The 20,545-nt window shown below is 37.4% G+C and overlaps 3 protein-coding genes across 6 annotated transcripts in view; 2 read left to right on the top strand and 1 right to left on the bottom strand.

Annotated features, from left to right (window-relative positions):
- LOC130228338 (teneurin-1-like) overlaps nucleotides 1-10,224 on the top strand; it is a 51,279-nt gene extending 41,055 nt beyond the window's left edge. Inside the window, 4 exon segments of the mRNA XM_056456777.1 lie at nucleotides 786-2,006; nucleotides 5,944-6,086; nucleotides 7,410-7,448; nucleotides 7,450-10,224. Of these exon segments, the coding sequence (XP_056312752.1) occupies nucleotides 786-2,006; nucleotides 5,944-6,086; nucleotides 7,410-7,448; nucleotides 7,450-8,172 (2,126 nt within the window). The 3' untranslated portion in view covers nucleotides 8,173-10,224.
- A 293-nt stretch (nucleotides 10,225-10,517) lies between these two features.
- sh2d1aa (SH2 domain containing 1A duplicate a) lies at nucleotides 10,518-16,946 on the bottom strand. Its single transcript, XM_056456877.1, has 3 exons — nucleotides 16,755-16,946; nucleotides 15,031-15,091; nucleotides 10,518-10,796 (listed from the first exon to the last, which is right to left on the bottom strand). Exons 1-3 carry the CDS (start codon nucleotides 16,889-16,891, stop codon nucleotides 10,674-10,676), a joined length of 321 nt encoding a protein of 106 aa, XP_056312852.1. The 5' UTR covers nucleotides 16,892-16,946; the 3' UTR covers nucleotides 10,518-10,673.
- Nucleotides 16,947-18,195: 1,249 nt separating this feature from the next.
- LOC130229016 (uncharacterized) overlaps nucleotides 18,196-20,545 on the top strand; it is a 36,992-nt gene continuing 34,642 nt past the window's right edge. For 3 of the 4 annotated variants that reach the window (XM_056457596.1, XM_056457595.1, XM_056457594.1), the window contains exon 1: nucleotides 18,197-18,677. The gene's annotated coding sequence lies outside the window, so the exon portion shown is untranslated. Of the gene's footprint in view, nucleotides 18,678-20,545 lie in introns of all 4 variants that reach the window. The other variant, XM_056457597.1, reaches the window with a different exon arrangement.

The following is a 20,545-nucleotide window of genomic DNA, read 5'->3' as shown; positions in this document are numbered from 1 at the left end:
ATCCGCTGCATAAAGCATACTGTAGTTCTGGAATGGTTGACGGTTCATTCTGCTGTGGCAACCCCTGATAAATACGGGACTAAGCCGAAGGAAAATGAACAAATAAATGAATATTCCTTTAGAGGAGTTATTAATGAATGCTTTTGATTCTTTTATAAGCATGCTGTAATTATTTTTGCTGTATAGTCTAGTAAAAGTGGTTTATATTTAATACGGTGCCATTTTTGGTTAATCCAGTGAATAAAATAGATTGACATACACTAATAGTCAGCCGCAGTGTAAATGGTATAGCAAAATCTCTTCCCCTGACACATTTTTGCCAACACATTATATTGACTGTCATCCAAATCAGCCCTAATTGACAGAAGAGTCAGACGAGCTGATTCTTTCACATATTTATCAAATTCCTGTAGCCATGAACCAGGAGAAATGCTTAGATCAATTAGCAGAGAGACAGGTGCACCGTGGCATCTTTGCACAAATAAACGGGTGAGGTGATAATCCTGTGAGACAGAGAGACGAGTAAGACGAGCGAGCGGTCAGACAGGTAAACAGGTTATACTCTTCCACCAATAAACATACAGGCTGACATTTAATCTTCCTTTTGTCACTTGGCTTGCACTCCCCTCCTGCTTGGCTGATCTAAAAGCGCTTTGAATCGCAATCAGCCATCTGACAGTGGCGGAGTTCATCCTATCTCACACTGTGGCGAAGCTGACTCATGTTTTACCTCACCTCTGTCTGGCTCTCTGCTAACTTCTTTCCACTCTGTTTCTCGCATTCAGGTCCTCTGGTGAGTAGACAAATATACCGTTTCAGCGAAGAAGGATTGGTTAACGCTCGCTTTGACTACAGCTACAACAACTTCAGGGTCACCAGCATGCAAGCCATGATCAACGAAACACCTCTTCCCATTGACCTCTACCGATATGTGGACGTGTCCGGACGTATCGAGCAATTTGGGAAGTTCAGCGTCATCAACTACGACTTGAACCAGGTCATCACCACACATGCCATGAAGCACACTAAAATCTTCAATCCCAATGGGCAAGTGATCGAGGTTCAGTATGAGATTCTGAAGTCTATCGCGTACTGGATGACGCTGCAGTATGACAGCATGGGGCGCGTCACAAACTGCGATATTCGTATTGGTGTGGATAGCAACATCACACGGTACGCATATGAGTATGACGCTGATGGCCAATTGCAGACGGTTGCCATTAATGACCGTCCACAGTGGCGTTACAGCTATGACCTGAATGGAAACATTAATTTACTGAGTCACGGCAACAGTGCGCGATTGACACCATTGCGTTACGATCTTCGAGATCGAATCACTCGGCTTGGAGAGATCCAGTATCGCACTGATGAGGATGGGTTCTTGCGTCTTCGTGGCAACTTACTCTTTGATTACGGTTCGAATGGACTGCTTATGGGTGCCTATGATCGGGACAGTGAACAGAGAGTGTGGTACCGTTACGATGGGCTCGGGAGGAGAGTGGCCAGTCGTTCTAGTGACGGAGCACAGCTGCAGTTCTTCTATGCTGATCTAATGGAACCAACGAGGGTGACGCACCTTTACAACCACAGCAGCGCAGAGATCACCTCACTCTATTATGACCTTCAGGGACATCTCATCGCGATGGAAATGAGCAGTGGCGAGGAATTCTACATAGCATGTGACAATGCTGGAACTCCACTTGCGGTTTTCAGTAGCCGTGGCCATGTGGTGAAGGAAGTTCGGTACACACCGTATGGAGATGTTTACAGAGACTCCAATCCTACCTTTTCTCTGATCTTCGGATTTCAGGGCGGCCTCTATGACCCTTTCACGCGGCTGGTGCATCTCGGGCGGCGTGACTATGATGTCGTAGCTGGCAGATGGACGACGCCTAATCATGAATTGTGGGCGGAGTTGAGTGTCAATCCCAAGCCATTTAATCTATATGCGTTTAAGAACAACTACCCTCTGGGACACCTACAGGATATAACCAAGTTTACAACAGGTGAGACTGATTTGTGACCTAAAGTGACCTGTAGCCCAGTGTTTGATGTAGGGCTGCATGATATTGGAAAAATCTGAAATTGCAATATTTTATTTTTCTTTGATAAATATTGCGATGTGAAGACAGTTTCACAAGATGGTTTGAATAGCTCTATTTGGCCTTTTTCTGGAGAGTCTTTCTGTATTCAGGTAGAGAACTTGAATAATCACTATTACTTTGTCTCATTTCTAGTTAAAATATTCTTAGATCAAGTAAAAGTATTGTTTTGTTTTCACCTTAAGTCAAAATTGAAAGTTTTTCCTTAAAACAAGCAAATTGATCTGTCTATGGGAGAAGTAAAATAATCTTGTTTTTGCTTTGAAATGTTGATATTTGGACTAGAAACAAGACTCAAATTCTAAGTAAGAAAAACATTTTTCTTGCGTAAATAATTAAATACAATTAATCTTTGTTACACCTCCAAACATCATCATTTTTTGTGCCCAAATGTTCAAAACTGTCTCGGAATGCTCAGGCCTTAAAAACACATGCAAATGATACAATTTTTCTCTATTATCGATAAACTTGGCAGTGACTCTGTGTTCTGTAACTCCTGGGGCCTGTTTTAGTAAGGAGGTTCAACCAACTCGTAGTTTACATGAGCTCTGATCTGAGTTAGGTCAATCAAGTCTGAGTAGACTAATGCCGCGGTCACATTAGAGTTTGAGATTGTGAAATTCTATGGTACGGCGCTGAAAAGTGGCGGGATTAAACAAGATGATTAGACATTAAAAAAAAGCGAAGGATTGGTCCATATTTTACATTTCTGTCCAGAGAGGTCATGTTTTGATCTTTAATTGGTCTCATGCAATTACATGATGCGATTTCATAGGTCAGAGTTGAACTTTCCAACGCAGTAAACTGTGAAACTTGTCGCATGAGCTTGCGTTTCCGGTCTGACGCATTCGCGTGCATATGAATGTAAGTCTATAGGGAGAAAAGTCCAGTGTGACCACAGCTTTATTCATAGTTTAGCACGCACACTGCGACTATTAAAAGGCATTATCAATGGAGCGCAACATCTGGAAAAAAAAAAAAGAGTATTTTTTTTCTCAGCTGAATTAGTGCTCATCAAAAGTTATAGCAAATATGACCATATATATATATATATATATATATATATATATATATATATATATATATATATATATATATATATATATATATATATATATATATATTATTATTATTATTATTATTGTTATTTTTTTTTATCTTCAGAAAAAGCAACACCACTGCATCGGTATAATAAAAAAATAAGTAATGTCATGTGTGACGTTTATTGACTTTTCACTTGAAAAAGTGGGGAATTAGCCGTAATTTTGAAGTTATTTCAGATGTAATTGCATTAAATTGCATAAAACAGGCTACTGCATAGTTTCTACAACAAATTTGACGAAACAAGAATGCATATAACCTTAACTCAATTTTCTGTGGAAATGTTTAATTTAAGGATCTCTCTTTACTTACGTAGATCGTTAGTTTTACGTTAGTTTAAGATAAAATTTCTAAAATTGAGTTTGAATTAATATCAAAGCTAAAACTTAAAACTATGGTATTGGATCTAATTACAATGTTTCCAAAAGAGGACAAGCCATTCTCGTAACTTTGTTCTTTGTGTGACTGAAATGTGGGCAATTAATGACTAAAGCTAAGGAGAGAAATACGATTCCGTCTTTAAAAACGAGGAGGAGACCGACAAAAACTCAGAGTTATTAGAATAAAACCTGCTCCTTGCCAGGTAAGGTTAACAGAGTAAGTTACCCCGGTAATTTACTCTGAGTAAAAGTTACCTCTCTTTCAGAAACAGACTTGACTTACCATGCTTTCTCGAGTTTGACGAACCTGCCATTTTGAAACGGAAAATCCAGAATTTCTTCCTTTTCAGGGTTAACATACTCTGAGTTTTCACTTAACCTCCTTTCTGAAACGGGGCTCTGGTCAACTACAGTTCAGACTCAACACTGCATATCTTGCAATGGGACTATTGCGGATATTAGGATATCGATGCTGAAACGATATATTGTGCAGCCCTAGTTCAATGTTATTAAAATCTTTTTTTTTCAGTTTTTCCCATTTACATTTAAAACCAATTTTACAACAGCTGAGAGGTAATGAAGTAACATATATCTCCATGATGTTATTTGTATCAAATTGTGTTTAATTTTTTATTTAATTTTAGCTTTACCAAATTCGTTTTTGTTCCATTTTAATTTATAATCAGTTTCTCAGGTGAGTGAATTTCTCTTAACTAATAGTGACCTACAGTATATAACCTATATATGATAGTTATATATAGTGACATATATATAATATTTATTTATTACATTTTATTTTTTCCCATTTTTTTTATTTTGTTGAACTCCCATTTTAGTAGTTCTACATTAATTGTGATCTAATTGTAATTAAACAGCATGTCCAGTTGAATATGAATTTGAATATTTTTCTGAATTTATATGTTTCCCCTATCATTATTTAATTGATTGTCAGCACTAATTTTGACGTAATCATCCATGACATTTCACATTATGAATAAAATTCAGTTTTTATGACTGGATTGCCGTGTTTTCACTGTCAGAAATAACAGGGCCCCATTGACCTTGAATGTACTTGGTACTCAAACTAAGCTAAAGCAATCTTCACTAATAAAGTAATCTTCAGGGAAGCCTTTCCCTGACAGGCTGTGCACATGGTGTGTCCAGTTGTATCAGATTCACTTGTACATTGTGTAGAAATTAGAAGCAGAGGTGATAGCCAGTCAGGTGAAACAAATGTCAAGCGTGTGGTTTGGCTTTGTGAGCTGTGATTGTGCCTTTATGCCAGTGACATTTCCCTAAGGAGAAATGAACAGCCGAAAAATAGCACATGGCAGAGCTGAGATTCATTAGGTAGAGCCAAAGCAACTTGCTGCAGATTAATTACTATGACAGCCTCCCTCAAGCTAACTAGGGTCAAGTGTCTTGCTTGAGGCTACACTGGCATTAGAACAAGATCTCCATAACCTCCGGGTGAACTCCGTTTTAGAGTTGCCCTCCTATTTTTAACTATTAACTATCCTGATGTACAGTTGAAATCAGGATTATTAGCCCCCCTTTAAATTTTTTTTTTCTTTTTTAAATATTTCCCAAATGATGTTAACATGATGTTAACAGAGCAAGGAAATTTTCACAGTATGTCTGATAATATTTTTTCTTCTAGAGAAAGTCTTATTTGTTTTATTTTGGCTAGAATAAAAGCAGTTTTTAATGTTTTTAAACTTATTTTAAGGTCAAAATTATTAGCCCCTTATATATTTTTTTTCGATAGTCTACAGAACAAACTATTGTTATACAATAACTTGCCTAATTACCCTAACCTGCCTAGTTAAACTAATTAACCTAGTTAAACCTTTAATTGTCACTTTAAGCTGTGTAGAAGTGTCTTGAAAATTATCTAGAAAAAATATTATTTACTGTCATCATGGCAAAGATAAAATAAATCAGTTATTAGAAATGAGTTATAAAACTATTATGTTTAGAAACATGTTAAATAAATCTTCTATCCATTAAACAGAAATTGGGGAAAAAATAAACAGGGCTAATAATTGAGGGGGTTTATTAATTCTGACTTTAACTGTATATCCAGAACAAAAAGATTGTTTCATTTTTGTAAACATTTAATATTTTGGACAGTCCTGAGACAAAATACAGTTTGAATGCAGTCAATAAAGATCAGATACAAGATACAAGTCGTGAGATCAGATACAAGTTGACACTTTCAAAAGACTATTTTTGTATTTTGTGCTTCTACATGAGCAAACAGTTTCTTTTGAAATCTGTAAACCATCTAAGAAAGTAACCTTTCAATTGAAGGCTTTCTTTGTGAACGCTGACCAAATATTTTCCATCTGTCTGTGCAGATATCAGTAGCTGGCTGCAGCTCTTTGGGTTCCAGCTTCATAATGTGGTTCCAGGTTTCCCCAAACCAAAAGTGGAGAACACCGAGCAAACATATGAGATGATGGCCACACAGATCCGCACACAAACCTGGGACACCAGCAAGGTGAGATGAGGTTTTTCCACAGAACAGCAATCCTCACCATCAGAAGTAGTCTAGTGAGTCTAGTCTTAAAGGAACATTTAAGACTAGTGTTGACAACAATAATCATGTTGGTTCGTAACTTACTTCCCTCTGGGAAAATAAAGACCCACACGGAAAGAACCTACTGTATATAAACATATATGTTTTAATATAGATTTTGATATAGGTTTTTGATATATGTGACGTATACAATTGGCCGTTTTCCTATGTGGTGTAAAGTAACAAATTACAAATACTCAAACTACTGTAATTGAGGGGTTTTTATCAGGAACTGTAATTTACTAAGTAGTTTTAAAAATACCTACTTTTACTTTCCCTTGAGTACATTTTAGTGCAGTATCAGTACTTTTACTGCACTACTTTCCTTCATCCTGCAGTCACTATTTTTTCTTGTCTATGGGGATTCGAAAATTCAGTCCTGTGATTCCTGTCCAATTAAATCGCACATAGAAGGTAAATCTCACTCAAGACATGGGTGATTTATATATGCAGCAAACTGTTTGGAAGCATTAAAAGTGTCTAAGAAGAAGTCCAAAATCTTTACACGGGTTTTGGTTACCATAACTGACAAAAAAATATCAGTATTTAATGTCAATATGACGTTGGTTTAAGATGTTGGCATCACAATCTAAATCTAACCTAATATTAACATCTTATGACATGTGCCTGCTGGGCAATAACTAAATTTACTACAGAATGTTACGTTTACACACATCCACAAATTACATGTAAACACATCAGCTTTTACAGCATCTACTTTTTTACTCATACTTTGAGTAATAAATACAACAGATACTTTTACTCTACTTGCACTACATTTTTTAGGCAAGTAATGGTACTTTTACTTCAGTATGACTTTTCAATACACTTTCCACCGCTGATTATAATATAGGAAAACAGCCAATTTTATATATGTCACATATATTAAAAACCTTTATTAAAACATATATGTTTATATAGGTTCTTTCCGTGTGAGAATAAATGTTAATAAGCAATTGAGGTATCATGTTCCAACATGACCAAAAAGTACAATAAAAGTATGTTAAGTGTATTTTGTTGTATTAAGAGTATATTAAGCTGTATTTCAGGCATCATCTTTAGCTCATTCTGTGGTGTTTGATTTGAATAATTTAAGTCAAGTGTTTTCAGAGAAACAATTCACAGAACTTATTTTACTGCAGTCTAACTCCGTGACTCAATCCAGTCACATGACTTGATATTTAGAGTTAGAGTTCAGGCACCAATCAAACATTATCTGTTTCCTAACATTTCCTCCCACCTCAGATTGTGCTCGGCATCCAGTGTGACCTTCAGAAGAACTTGAAAAAACTTCATTTCATTGGATCGCCTCCCCATGACACCAGCCAATGGGAAAATCGGAGGCCGACAAGGCCGCAGGCCAATTTTCTCTGCTCTATCTTCAATTTTTGGCAAAGGTGTGAAATTCGCTATTCGTGATGGAGTGGTGGCGACAGAGATCATCGGTGTGGCGAGCGAGGATAGCCGCCGTGTGGCAGCAGTACTGAACGGTGCCATATACCTGCGTGGCCTTCATTTCACAGTAGAAGGCCGTGACACTCACTATTTCACCAAGGCTGGCCCTCTGGAGGCAGATCTGGGAGTGGCAGGAGGCGGAGCTGGAGGCGGAGTTAGAGTATTGGAGAATGGCGTAAACGTCTCAGTGTCCCAAATCAGCGCTATGGTTGGAGGGGAAATGCGGCGTTTTGCTGACATTGTGCTTCAGCAGGGAGCGCTTAGCTTTAACATACGATACGGAGCATCACCGGAGGAAGAGCGCACGCGTGTGCTGGATGCAGCGCGAATACGAGCTGTGCAGGGGGCGTGGCTGCGGGAGCAGAAGAGGGTCCTTGAGGGGGATGGTGGAAGTTTGGCATGGACTGATAAGGAAAAGGATGAGCTCATCGCAGAGGGCCGAGTCTCAGGGTATGATGGCTTTTACGCTCTGCCTGTTGAACAACACCCTGAGCTAGCAGACAGCCCCTTCAACATTCACCTGATCAGACATGTGGAAACTGGTCGCAGGTAACAGCGGCACATCAGCACACCTCCACACGCCCACACACCCCTTTATACACCCGGAGCTACAACATATCTCTTCAGCTTTTTCTAGAACCCCAACCAAACAAAGCGAGAAAGACTCTATTGCCTTTAAAATGTGACAAATGATGGTATTGTTTTTCATTTGCATTTGTTGATGCACTCTTAGCAAGTTCAGATTCCTGTTTTTTTTTAGATTTAGTTTGGTCGATTTCGTTGGAAGTCTTTCTTGTTTTACAGTGGCTTAACCGTTCTTACTACAGAACAAGCCTTGCTTGCCAATCTGAGGACACAGAGAACAACTGATCTGTGACAGTTCTAGACATGCATTAAGGAGTCTTCATCTCTACACATGCTGATTCTCTCACTTGAGCGTGTACAGTAATCATACGACTTAATGGGAATGTTGAGTCAAACTGGTAATGGCATTAAATCTTGCAAACCTGAGGGGCTTTCTTGAGTGCTCTGTTGAATGTTTCTTTCCAAATTGTCAGCATTCTGGGATTTACGTAGAAGGCTTTCAGAGCCCTCGCAGTTCAAATGACCTTCCAGAAATGGAGTTCTGTGACTGTCAAATTCACAACCGCTTTGAGAAGCGTCTGACTCCAAAGTGTCACAAAACTGAACCCTCGGGCTGCAAGAGATTCACAGTGTTTGGAGTCTTGGCAAGAGCTCACCGCCATCTTGTGTTGTTTCTGCTTAATCAGTGTTGACGAAGCTGAGAGAAGAATTACACCGCTGCTGTGGAAGACAGATTTGTCCATTTTTTTACTCTAACTGTACAGTTAATTTTTGTTTGTTTTTTGTTTTTTCAAATGTAGAAATCAAAAAAAAAAAATATGTATGTGGAAATTGTGCCTTCCTGGTCTGCTAGAAACGATCACATGAAACGGGCTTAGACATATCGTTCATACTTCAGTATTCATCACATGCCTTAGTTTTATGCATCGTGTTTTAGTTGGTATTTATTTTTGTTTGATGTGGTGGGGTTTGGCTAGCGGGAGCCAAAAAAACATGAATGCTAATGCCTGTGAGGTGAATTCTTGTAAACATCCCCCAGGATATAAACACCGTGGCATCCCTGTTTACAGTTAATATGCTGCTCTCTTTTATTTATTCTCATGTGATTTTGCACATTTTCTGTTGCTTTTGTTTTTGCTGTGCACTTAATGTGAAACTCACTTCACGTGCTTGTCATTTCGGTTTCGAAACAAGTGTCAGAGCTCCCGCGTTTTGGATTCCTCCAATACTTTGACAGGTCCTTTTTCTTTTTTCTTTGATCCCTCTCGAAACTCGTGGGAGGCCTGAGGAGGAAGATGTGTAGGGAAATGAAAGAATCACCTGCTGAAGATGGGTATTTTTGTCTTTTCCAAACTATTAAAGTCTGCAGCACTGTGGGTAGACGTTCTGTGTGTAGGACTCTTGATATGGACTTGTACATCATTAATGGACTATTGTAGACTGTTTATAGATACTGGACTATTTATACATGACACTCAAGAGAATTAGGAGTAAATGTATTTTCTTGTGAATTCTGTGGATATGCTGTACCATCAAGCTTTGTAACCTTAATCTGAGATATATATTTGCACTGAATATAAGGTGAAGAGATAAACGCGCTAGACTGAATTTTTAGAGAGTGCAAATATTTGACAGATTTGTGAGAGAGTTGCTCTGAAGGCACATTTGTTTTCCGACATTTTGCAGATTTCAACTGAAGTACGATTATGTTGCACGATGAAAAAAAAATTGTGGCGGAAATATTTTTCTTTTTATCTTAGTTTGCATCTTTGTCATAATCACAATCATCGCTGAAGTGAAAAAGGAATATGTAATTTTTTTCCATGATCAAATCATCTTCCTCTCTACAAAGAACTTTAAAAAAATACTTCAGTGTCCTCTCTTTGGCCAAACGAGTTCCTGTGGTGTATATTTGGCTGATAGGCTTTATGTACACAGATTAATGCAGTTTGTTAAACATGCCTATTTAAAAACAAGTACTTTGGGCAGTGGCCTTTTATAAATAAAAATGCAAATTTAACTCTTTCTTTTGTGATTTATCAATCATCAGAATGTGTCACTGGAAACATAAGGTGCAGCATTTAAAAGCTGGTTGTTTATGTTGGATAAAACAATCACAAATATATATATATAAATATAAAAAATAGAACGTATCTTTTTGTAAAAAAATTTGTCTCATTTTGATATCAAAAGACATAATTTTTATTCAAAATAATTTTGTCTTTAACATTGTGTTTGCAGACATGTAACAAGACATTTCATTAAAATTCGATCTCATGTTTTAATACTGTACATACATTCTGTTCATTACAATTGCTGTTATTACTTTAATATTATATATATTACATGATAAATCTGATTAGGAAACTGATTAATTCAGTTATTTGGCTCGTCTCCTTACATATTCTCCAAGCTTAAATATACTTTTACAGGAATTTACAATTTTTCCAAGTGTTAACTTTAAGTGTGTTAATGTTTAGGTTTGTTCACAGGATACAGAAGAGGAAAAGAGATGCCTTGGTCTGGCATCTTAAAGGCAGCAATGAGGTTACTGACATTTCTAAAGAGCCGTTCCTTCATTCCAGGAGCCATCTGAAAAAATGAAAAATTATTTTATGGTACAGTATAAAAGTCTTGGAAATAATATGCTGCCTGAATCTATATACATATACAGTATAGAGGTTGGACAATGAAACTGAAACATCAGGTTTTAAACCACAACAATTCATTACAATTCAAACTTACTATGACTTAGGGCCTCCTTTTGCTGGCAATACAGCATCGATTTGTCTTGATAATGACAAATACAAGTCCTGCAGAGTGGCCAGAAACAATTAGATATTCTTTTTGCAGAACAGTGTCCAGGTCACTACATGATGTTAGTGGAGGAAAGATTTTCCTGATTCACTCCTCCAAAACACCCCAAAGTGGCTCGATAATATTTAAATCTGGTGACTGTGCAAGACCTGGGACATGTTCAACCTCACTTTCATGTTCATTAAACCACTCTGTCACCAGTCTTGCTGTGATGCATTATCATCCTGATACACGCCAACCCCTTCAGGATACAATGTTTGAACCATTGGGTGCACATGGTCCTCCAGAATGGTTCAGAAGTCCTTGACAATGATCCGCCCATCCAGCACAAGTATTGGACATGGGGAATGCCATGATATTGCAGCCCAAACCATCATTGATCCACCCCCAGGCTTCACTCTGGGCATGCAACAGTTTGGGTGGTTTGCTTCTTCGGGGCTTCTCCACACCGCAACTCTCCCGGATGTAAGAAATACAGTGAAGGTGGACTCATCAGAGAAAAATACATGTTTCAGATTGTCCACAGCCAGAGATTTTAGCTGTTGGCACCATTGAAACTGATGTTTGGCATTGGAATGAGTGACCAAAGATTTGCCTGGCCATGTATATTGACCCTACGGAGCTCCCAATGAACAGGTTTGGTGGAAACTGGAGAGTTAAAGTTCACATTTAATTCTGCAGTGAGTTGGGCAGCTGTGGTTTTGTTTTTTCGATACAATCCAGGGGTGCATTTCCGAAAAACCATTGTTAGCCAACTAAGGTCACAATAAGGTCAGCCAACGCAAGTTACAAACATAGTTCGTTAATTTGGCGATTCCCAAATCCGTAGTTCCAATAAACATTTGCAAACTGCATCGCATACTTGTATGCTTGCAACTACACCTCTGAAGCTGTAGTTAGAAACATAGTTCCTGGCTGTGTTCTATTCCCAGTTATCCCCCCTATGCCCTATTTATTTAGAACATTCTAACATTTAAATTTGTAATGATTCCAAAAAAAAAAGAACATTTAAGTCATCTCTTTTAAGTGTAATTTCCTTTCAAAGTATTTTTACAGTTCAGTTTTAGCGATCTTCATGTTTACAATTGCGTTCCGTTCGTAGTGCACTTTGAAAACATTGATGTCATTTTGCTATTATTAGCTATTATTTAAAAGCAGAATTTATGTTACATCTTCAAAGTTTGTGAAAACAAAAATATAAGCATATGTTTATGCTTTTAATTTATAGTAGGTTGTTTATTAAGTCTCTGTACTGTATATGACATGGGCCTGTTGGTTAGAACATTTCTGCAGTGGTTTCCACATGTCAAATTGTTAAAGTAGACTTCAAAAAATAAAAAAAAACTATATTCTACTTAATAATAATAATCATCATCATCATCATTAATATTATTATTAAAGTAGGATTGTTTCCATTTGCTAATAAATAATAAATATTAAATTGTTTTTCTTTATAAATAACCTTTATTTATATGATTTATATATGAGATTAGAAAGAAAACACACACTCTATATGTGCCATTTACATATATTTCAATTAATATGGAAAACGAGTGCATTTTTTACCAAAAACTAATTTTTTTTTAAATGCGTGTGCGTGCAAAACAATATAATTTGCACAAAAGAATGATGTTTTTTTTTCTGTACGGAAGTTGTTACTCCACTCTGTTCTTTTCCCAAATGATGCATCATACTATGATAGTTCAGCTGCGAGTTATGACATTGTTTTGGAAACTCACCCCAGGCTGGCACTGGGACATCCCTTTCATACAGCTTCCTCTTGCATCCACAGTTACTCCTGTTGAATGCGGTTCATCCTTCATGGTGGTATTCTGACATTACCATTGATACTGTGGCTCTTAATACATCACAAAGACTTCCTGTCTTGGTCACAGATGCGCCTGTGAGACGTGCATAGATATTTACATTAGATGTTGCCTACGCTATTGTTGTCTGTTGGAAGGAACATGTCAACAGAGCCGCCATTTTAATAAAGGGTAGCACTCCTTTGAAATGAATGTGGGATCAAAGTGCAGTGGAGGACTGGTCATCCAGAGCCAGAGATATATACACATATATACATATATCTATGATTGGGAGTTTTCCCGGTGGTCAGTATGCACTTTTTTTTTTTTTAAATTATGAAAATGATCATTTGACATCACTTTTCTTCATCGATGGATGAGCGAGCGCATGGGCATTGCTGACAAAGAGCATGTGTTTATGTGCATGGAAATGTATTATCCTCCCTACCTGTTAAATTTGATCTAATCTAACTCTAACGGAGGGAGCGATTCGTTTGTAAGTGAATCATCGTTTATTTAGCCGACAATAATACAAGTTTCACTGCAGCATCTTGTTGTCATATTTCATTTACATTGTTTGCTTGTTTTATTCAACAAAATTTACATTAGCCAAGTATTTAGTGCGAGTTGGTGCTACTTTGCCTTATGGCCAGTGCAGTAAGAGACTGTATTTTCATCAATACTTCTTTAACACAAAAGTTCATAACAAAAAAAAATAAATCTTACCTTTGAAATGTTCTGTTTTTGTGCTTTGTTTTCTTTGTTTGCTCATTACTGCACCTGTACACAGCGCTAAAGTCCAGCATCTACACATTGGCTTTAGTCTTGACTAGTGCAGTTGAATGACTTTTGTCCTGGTAGCACTGTACAAATGTGGTGGTGGTATTGACGCATACTCTGGGTCTGTATGTGATATCTAGTGTATATATCTATGCAAGGCGTGCACCAAAATTGTCCTCTTTTGAACTCTACAGTAATTAAACCTTCACACTCTGGTCTTACTGGCTGAATTTGTCTGGTCAAATTTAGCCATGATGCCTCCAACACTAAATTGGCCATTGTTTCAGTTCAACTGTCCAACCCTCTATATAACATTCAGACAGTAGCATGTTACTCAGGCACATAGAGAAAGATTTGTGTCTCATGAAAAGATTTGTGTGACTTTCTACTAGTGGCTGGTAGTTGAGGTTCATTAGCTACATGAAACAGTGGTGTTAAATATGAAAATATATTGCCCTTTTAATGTTATAAGCAGCTCAACAAGCGGTTTACCCTTTTGAATTATATATATTTATCTGTGTTTTTAGGTTGCACATTTTGCCATTGCTTTGATGCCTGTATGTGTGGGTGATATGAAAGGGCTGAGATGTACTGGAGTCAGGCTGTAAATGCATGCAACACAGTGACCACAAACAGAGAAGAAAAAAAAGTCAGCAGTGTGCTTAAGCATAGCAGTGCTGTTTTCTTTTTGTCTAAAATTGACAAGTCATTAATTTAGCAAGCAGTTTTAACAGGAAACAACATAGGCACAACTGCATTTATCTTGCATCATTTAAATGTGCAATGAGGAAGTATTTAATCTGACCTTGTAAGATTGATATAGATTAATAAAAACAATCTTTTTTATATATACATTTTAAAATGTTTTGTTGTTGTTGCTCATAGCCTAAATCTAATTTTAAAGCTTCCAGAAATAACACAGTTGTGACTAATGAGAATATACTGTTTAACTCTTTGACTGCCCCTCATTTTAAATAATGACACACACAGCATTGTTGGTTTACAAAAAAATATCAAACATAATCATGTGTAAAAAAAACAAACAAGAAAGCATGTTAAATGAGAATCTGAAATGCATGCATACTTGGCATACTTCAAAAAAGGGGGATTTAGTATTCAAACATGTTTTATTTTGAATATTTTTTAATTAATTGGTCTTACACTTCATACTTTTTTTTTAGATTTTTCATAATATATGTATTAAGTCCGGTACTTTTACCGCAAACTGACATATCAACCATTTGGTAGAGGTGATATTTTAGAAACTGGGATGTGTTGGAAAATAAATGCATTGAATGTGTTAACTAGCAACATTTGGAGTTAAGAAATGCAATCCAAACATTTATTTCTTGATGGGGTAGTTAAAGGGTTAATGAACTTGCAAACATATCCAGGATTTACTTAAAGAAATGTAAAACACATACCTCTATTGTCCAGAGGCCATCCTTATTGAAAATTCTGTAGGTGTAAACCCATCCATCACACCTGGAGATTTACACACAGTTATTACTTTTAACATTATTGTAAATTAGATTGTAAATAGCTGACACTCATTCAGATTGGCAGATTGATGACAACAACAAGATCTTTCAAATGCATCTCCAATATTTATCTGGTTATTGGTTTTAGTCATAAAGCTTTTGCAATGGATAGTTGAAGTCTATATCTCCCTCCTGTTACTTCTGCCTTGTTTGTGTTACAGAGTGCTGGAGTTTTAATCCTCCTCAACTGGCAACACAGGTTGTGTAAATGCTTCATAGTAGGTAGGGGCGGACTGGCCATAGGGAGCAGCGGGACATTTTCCGGTGGCCTGGCGGTCAATCTGGCCTGCCACCGTGAGTCTGGCCTGCTGTGCAACGCAAAAACCCTCCACCCCCCACCTTCCCTCAAATGCTTTTCCAGTCCGCCCCTGATAGTAGGACACAGTCCCCAATTCAGCAATGCTATTTAAGAATGAGTTCTGTCAATGATTTACATTGAGTGGACAAGAGAAAACAATATGAACATTGATTAATTCCTTTACCAATTGTTTTCCTAAGCAACTGTACAGTTGGTTAGTTTTCATACCCTTCCAAAAACAAGAATCCCCTATACACTAAAAAATATCCGTAAATTTCATGTCTCCCGCCCACCCAGCCTCCCAAACAGTCAGTACATTTTCTGTTATTTTCATTCATTCATTTTCTTTTCGGCTTAGTCCTATTCTTAATATGGGATCGCCACAGTGGAATGAACCACCAACATATCCAACATATGTTTTACGCAGTGGGTGTCCATCCAGCTGCAACCCAATTACTGGGAAACACCCATACACTCTCATTCACACACATACACTACGGATAATTTAGCTTACCCAATTCACTTATAGTGCATGTCTTTGAACCCAGAGGAAACCCACACAAACACGGGAAGAACTCCAAACAAAAATGCCAACTGACCCAGTCATGACGTCATTTGTCCTACCTTGTCAGATTGCCCTGTCTCCCATTCAAAAAGCTGGTAGCACATTTTGATGATGCAATATGCTACCCATCAGATTTTGCTACCAGTGAAAATTTTAATGTGGAGTAGTGTGATATTAAGCTGTAATATCACCCTAACCGAACAAATTCCTAAGCCCAACCTCAGAACCATTCAAATACAGTGTTAGTAGCATAATCTGATGGTTAGGATAAAATGTCAGGACATCACCACTTCTGTTTGGCTATTTTACATTTATTTATTTTTCTATACATTTTTTCTTATATGAGCTATTATGTCAAACAACTAAAATATCAATTCAAGTCACTTTGTTAAACTGTAGAGTTCAACTTTCAACATCAAAAGTCGACAGAGCAGAGATCAAGGTCCCATAATGCAATACATAAATTGTAATAAACGAAAAACACTTTTTACACGCTATATGCAGGTACAGTAATATAAGCATACGTACATCGCGGAGACGTCTATGATCAGTGTTGTTTACATCAAGAAGACGTATTATAGCGTTTTCTCAACTGCTATCTCTGTGAAGTGTCTCCAGTCAAATAGACGTTAATAATATGTCTTTAAGATCTTTTTTTATTTAGACTGTTCGTAAAACAGATCTTTTAAAGACGCTTATCAGATCTTTGTAGCACAGCAGATGTTTTCCAGATGTTTTACTCACAGCACACACACGCAGTAAGCGCCGGCGGAGCTCAGGCTGTCTCTGATCAGATAACTGCCATCTCTGCCCGTGGAGTTCAGGATGTCTTCTGCCTGCTTCTTGCTGATTGACCCGTGATATTCTGCCAAATCCTCCATTATATCGCAGTCTCTCGAAATTACTCACACATACACAGGCTCAACACGACGCCGCTTCAGTGTAAAGGAAGTATGAATATTCAAGATCAGCTATACACACATGTGACACATCCTCATTTAAAAAAAACACTTACGATACGACTTAAGATAAGATATTCACCAGTTGTTTCATATTTCTTTGCACGTGGATCAACTGGGCCCTTTTTTACTCAATTAAAATGTCTATTGCAATATTATGTTTTGCTGTTTTGTTAAGTAGCAACGCAAAAAAACACATACTGCCATCAAATTAAACACTTTATTCTCAGTATCATTATCACTACACTGCTGTCCACGAGAGGGCGCTGCCGTTCTATAATGATAGATTTTCTCTCTCACACACACACACACACACATTATAGAGACTATTAGTAAAATGTTTTTCCAACAAGTTTCCAACAATATAATTTTTTGTTCATGAACAGTTTAGCTATTACAATAAAATTGACACTGTAAAATGTGTAGAAAACTGCTTTAAACTTATTTCAACACATGAGGGTTTAAGTTGGTAGTACGAGTTAAAAAAACAAAACAAAAACAAAACAAATACAAGTATGAAAGGCTGCACTGGATCAGCTGTGTCCACGCGGGAGCACTGCCGTACTGAAAAGACCGAATTACAGCTAGTAAATGGTCGAATTCATTAAAGAGCCCCGATTATGTTTTTTTATAAATGACCCTCCATTTAGTGTGTGTAACACAGCTCTAAGTGCAGTGAAATATCCACCTGATGTTTAAATCTGAAAGTACACAGTGTTTAAAACCATTCACTCATGTATAAAAGAGTCGACTCATGTTGCTTCAAATGAATTGTCTTGATAAGAAATCTTGTTGCGGGCGCAAGTTGGGAAAATTGAAACCTGCGGCCCCACCCACAAACACTTCAGCAGATCCAGGTTGAATCAAGTCATAAACTGCGTCTCAAATGGCACACTATGCACTCATGCACTATGTACTTATGCACTTACACACTCAACAGCATAGTATATGTATGTAGTGTCGTCCCAAATGGAGCACTAATGTTTTTTTTTACTAAGCGGAAATTCATACAGTTTCCCTGATGACGTTTGACGGTTGCCAAGTCAGTGAAATAAATGACCAAACTATCAAATAATACTTGCCATGCGTATGACCGCATTCACCATCGGGAGGCGCTATAATCACTCTCGTAGCTTTCACCATCCAAAATAAAGTTATCCAACATGTGCGCCCGACAGCTCCGCCCCTTCCGCTACGTGAGCAAAGCTACGGTCGTTGAGTGTATGAAGTGTTCATCACACTTCATTTTATGGGCTGAATGAGTGCATCATCCGGGTAATTACAGTGCACTTATTATTTTTAGAGTTTTCAGTGAGAACGCACGTTTTACACTATTTATATTACAAAATGGCGTAGAATAGTGCACAAGTATGCGATTTGGGACGCAACTATAAAGACGCTGTGCGCAGCTGGATATTACTGGAAGTGTGAGGGAAAGTTCGTGTTATTTTCTCTACCCAAAAATGAAACTGTGAAGAGTCAGTGCTTGAGGTTTATTTTGTGCAAAATTCTCCAGCATTATAGCTCAGCCTTGTGCTGTTCCCGTCATTTTTCTGACAAGTGCTTCTGGAATCTCCACGATTACAATGGGGGATTCATCGGCCCTTTGTTAAAGGAAGGATCAGAAAAGACTATTGATGTATGGGACTTTGTCGTACATGGATCAGTGGATCATGGATCAGTTTCTTCCTCCTTTCCACAAGTGTAAGTAAGTACGATTAAAGTGGTTGCCTCCTTGTTTTCTCTAGCTTCCAAATTATGTATTTAACTGTGTTTTGTTACTTGTAACCACTTGTTTCTAGTTGGCTCTTTATATTCTCATATCGCGTCTAAAACCACGCTGAAAATGAGATGCCTGCCGCTTTGTTTACAGATTTAAATACGTTTGTGAGCTCGCGTCCACTAGTTCAGTAAAGTTAGCAACGGATTCGCAGATTCATATTTTCTTTCAATAATTTCACTGTAACAAGCTGCATTTTCACCAGTCAGTTCACACGTTAGTGCTGTCCTGCTGGTTATACTACATTTGGTTTAAAAAAACTATTTTGCATATTTTTATTTATTTTTATTATGAAAAATATTCAATAACTTTACTGTAAATTACTGTATTCTCACCAAATTCAGTTCACACATCACTGCTGTCCTGCTGGTTACACTACAACACTTAGTTTTCTAAAAAAAACTATTTTGCATATTTTTATCATCGAATCATCGGAGTCGCTGGGATAATTAGGTAAGAATAAATGCATATTATAAGGTAATGAAAGTGTTTTTTTGTCCTGGCATGCATATTAGACTGTTGTTGGAAACCCTTAAAACCAAAATATGACCCTTTTTAATGTATTATAGGGGCTCTTTAAAATCATTTTAAAGGTGCAGTAGGTGATTGTCTTTAGAAACATTTTTTATTGTTTTGGTTGAAAGTCTCTTCACATTCCAATAGTACTGTTTAAAGTAAATGATCTAAATGTATTTATATGCATTTTTATATTAAGGCATGAGACTAAAACAAGTTCATCCAATTAAAACATCTCCCATAATTCTGATACATAGCTCAAACTGTCTGTTGGCAAATGCAGATTTGTATGGGGTTCCACTTGTGCCAAAATTCCCTTGCCTGCTTTCTGCTTTGTACTTCACATTTGTCTTCGTCTACTCTCATGTCATTGCCCACATGTTCAGGAAAATCAGCATTTTTGACGTACATGTTGTCTGTTGATGTCGTGTTAATCTGTCGTCCTGACGGTTTTTCTCTGTTTTGTATTGTCATATTCTATGGAGTATTCTGTCATCTGATCCGTTGTCTACGGTGGCCGGGAAGTGCAAAACAATATTACAAAGTCTGAAACACTTTTACAAAGCTCGAGACAAAAATACATTTTGAAAAACATTTTTACCAATCATAAGACACAATTACATAGGAAAAACAAATTTACCAAGGACGAAACAAATGTACATTTTAGAAAAAAATTAACAAAACGCAAAACACTTTTACAAGTCCCGAAACAAATTTACAATTACAGATTCCTTACGGAAAGGGAATGTCCCACACACCGGAAGTGACGTGGAACGTACACGGGGAGTGAGGCGGGGAAAAGTGTTGGTGGTGAGCGCGGTAAATTCGTACTGTGGAATACGTGTATATAAAGTCTAAGGTGACCGAACATGGACTGCGGTCGAGGGATGTTTTGCGGCAAACACATGAGCAGCTTATCGCGGTTTTGCTTTATGTGTGGTCGGTCCTTGGAGTTTATAAAGGACGCAGACCAGACGGAAACACCAGACATACTGCATCACTCCATCAATGTGTTCAATATTTTAGGGCAACTTGTAGGCTGTAATTGTGGACATTATGTCAAGTGTACATGGTGTAAACATCTGCTTGAGAACTCTTAACAGTAAACTGAATGAAGCCGGTGTTACGGTTTAACTGGTGTCCGTGTTAACTGGTGATGTAAACTATTCACGTTTGCAGATTCGTCACTTTTTCACAGCAACAAAACATGCCCAAACCAAATAAAGATACTTATTACTGGGTGTCAGTGTAAACATTATTGATTTTAATATTTCTGTAGC

The sequence above is a fragment of the Danio aesculapii genome, chromosome 5 (assembly GCF_903798145.1).
Source record: "Danio aesculapii chromosome 5, fDanAes4.1, whole genome shotgun sequence".
NCBI lineage: Eukaryota > Metazoa > Chordata > Actinopteri > Cypriniformes > Danionidae > Danio > Danio aesculapii.
The sequence above is the reverse complement of the archived record's forward strand: the minus strand, read 5'-3'. Positions and strand labels throughout refer to the sequence as shown.

Bases quoted from the DNA above. Each gene is read 5' to 3' on its own strand.
- sh2d1aa (XM_056456877.1), bottom strand. From the start codon at position 16,891: ATGGAGGATTTGGCAGAATATCACGGGTCAATCAGCAAGAAGCAGGCA. The intron at 15,092-16,754 runs GTGAGTAAAACA...GTAAATCTCCAG, and splicing joins GCTTACTGCGTGTGTGTGCT to GTGTGATGGATGGGTTTACA. The intron at 10,797-15,030 runs GTATGTGTTTTA...TCATTTTTTCAG, and splicing joins ATGGCCTCTGGACAATAGAG to ATGGCTCCTGGAATGAAGGA.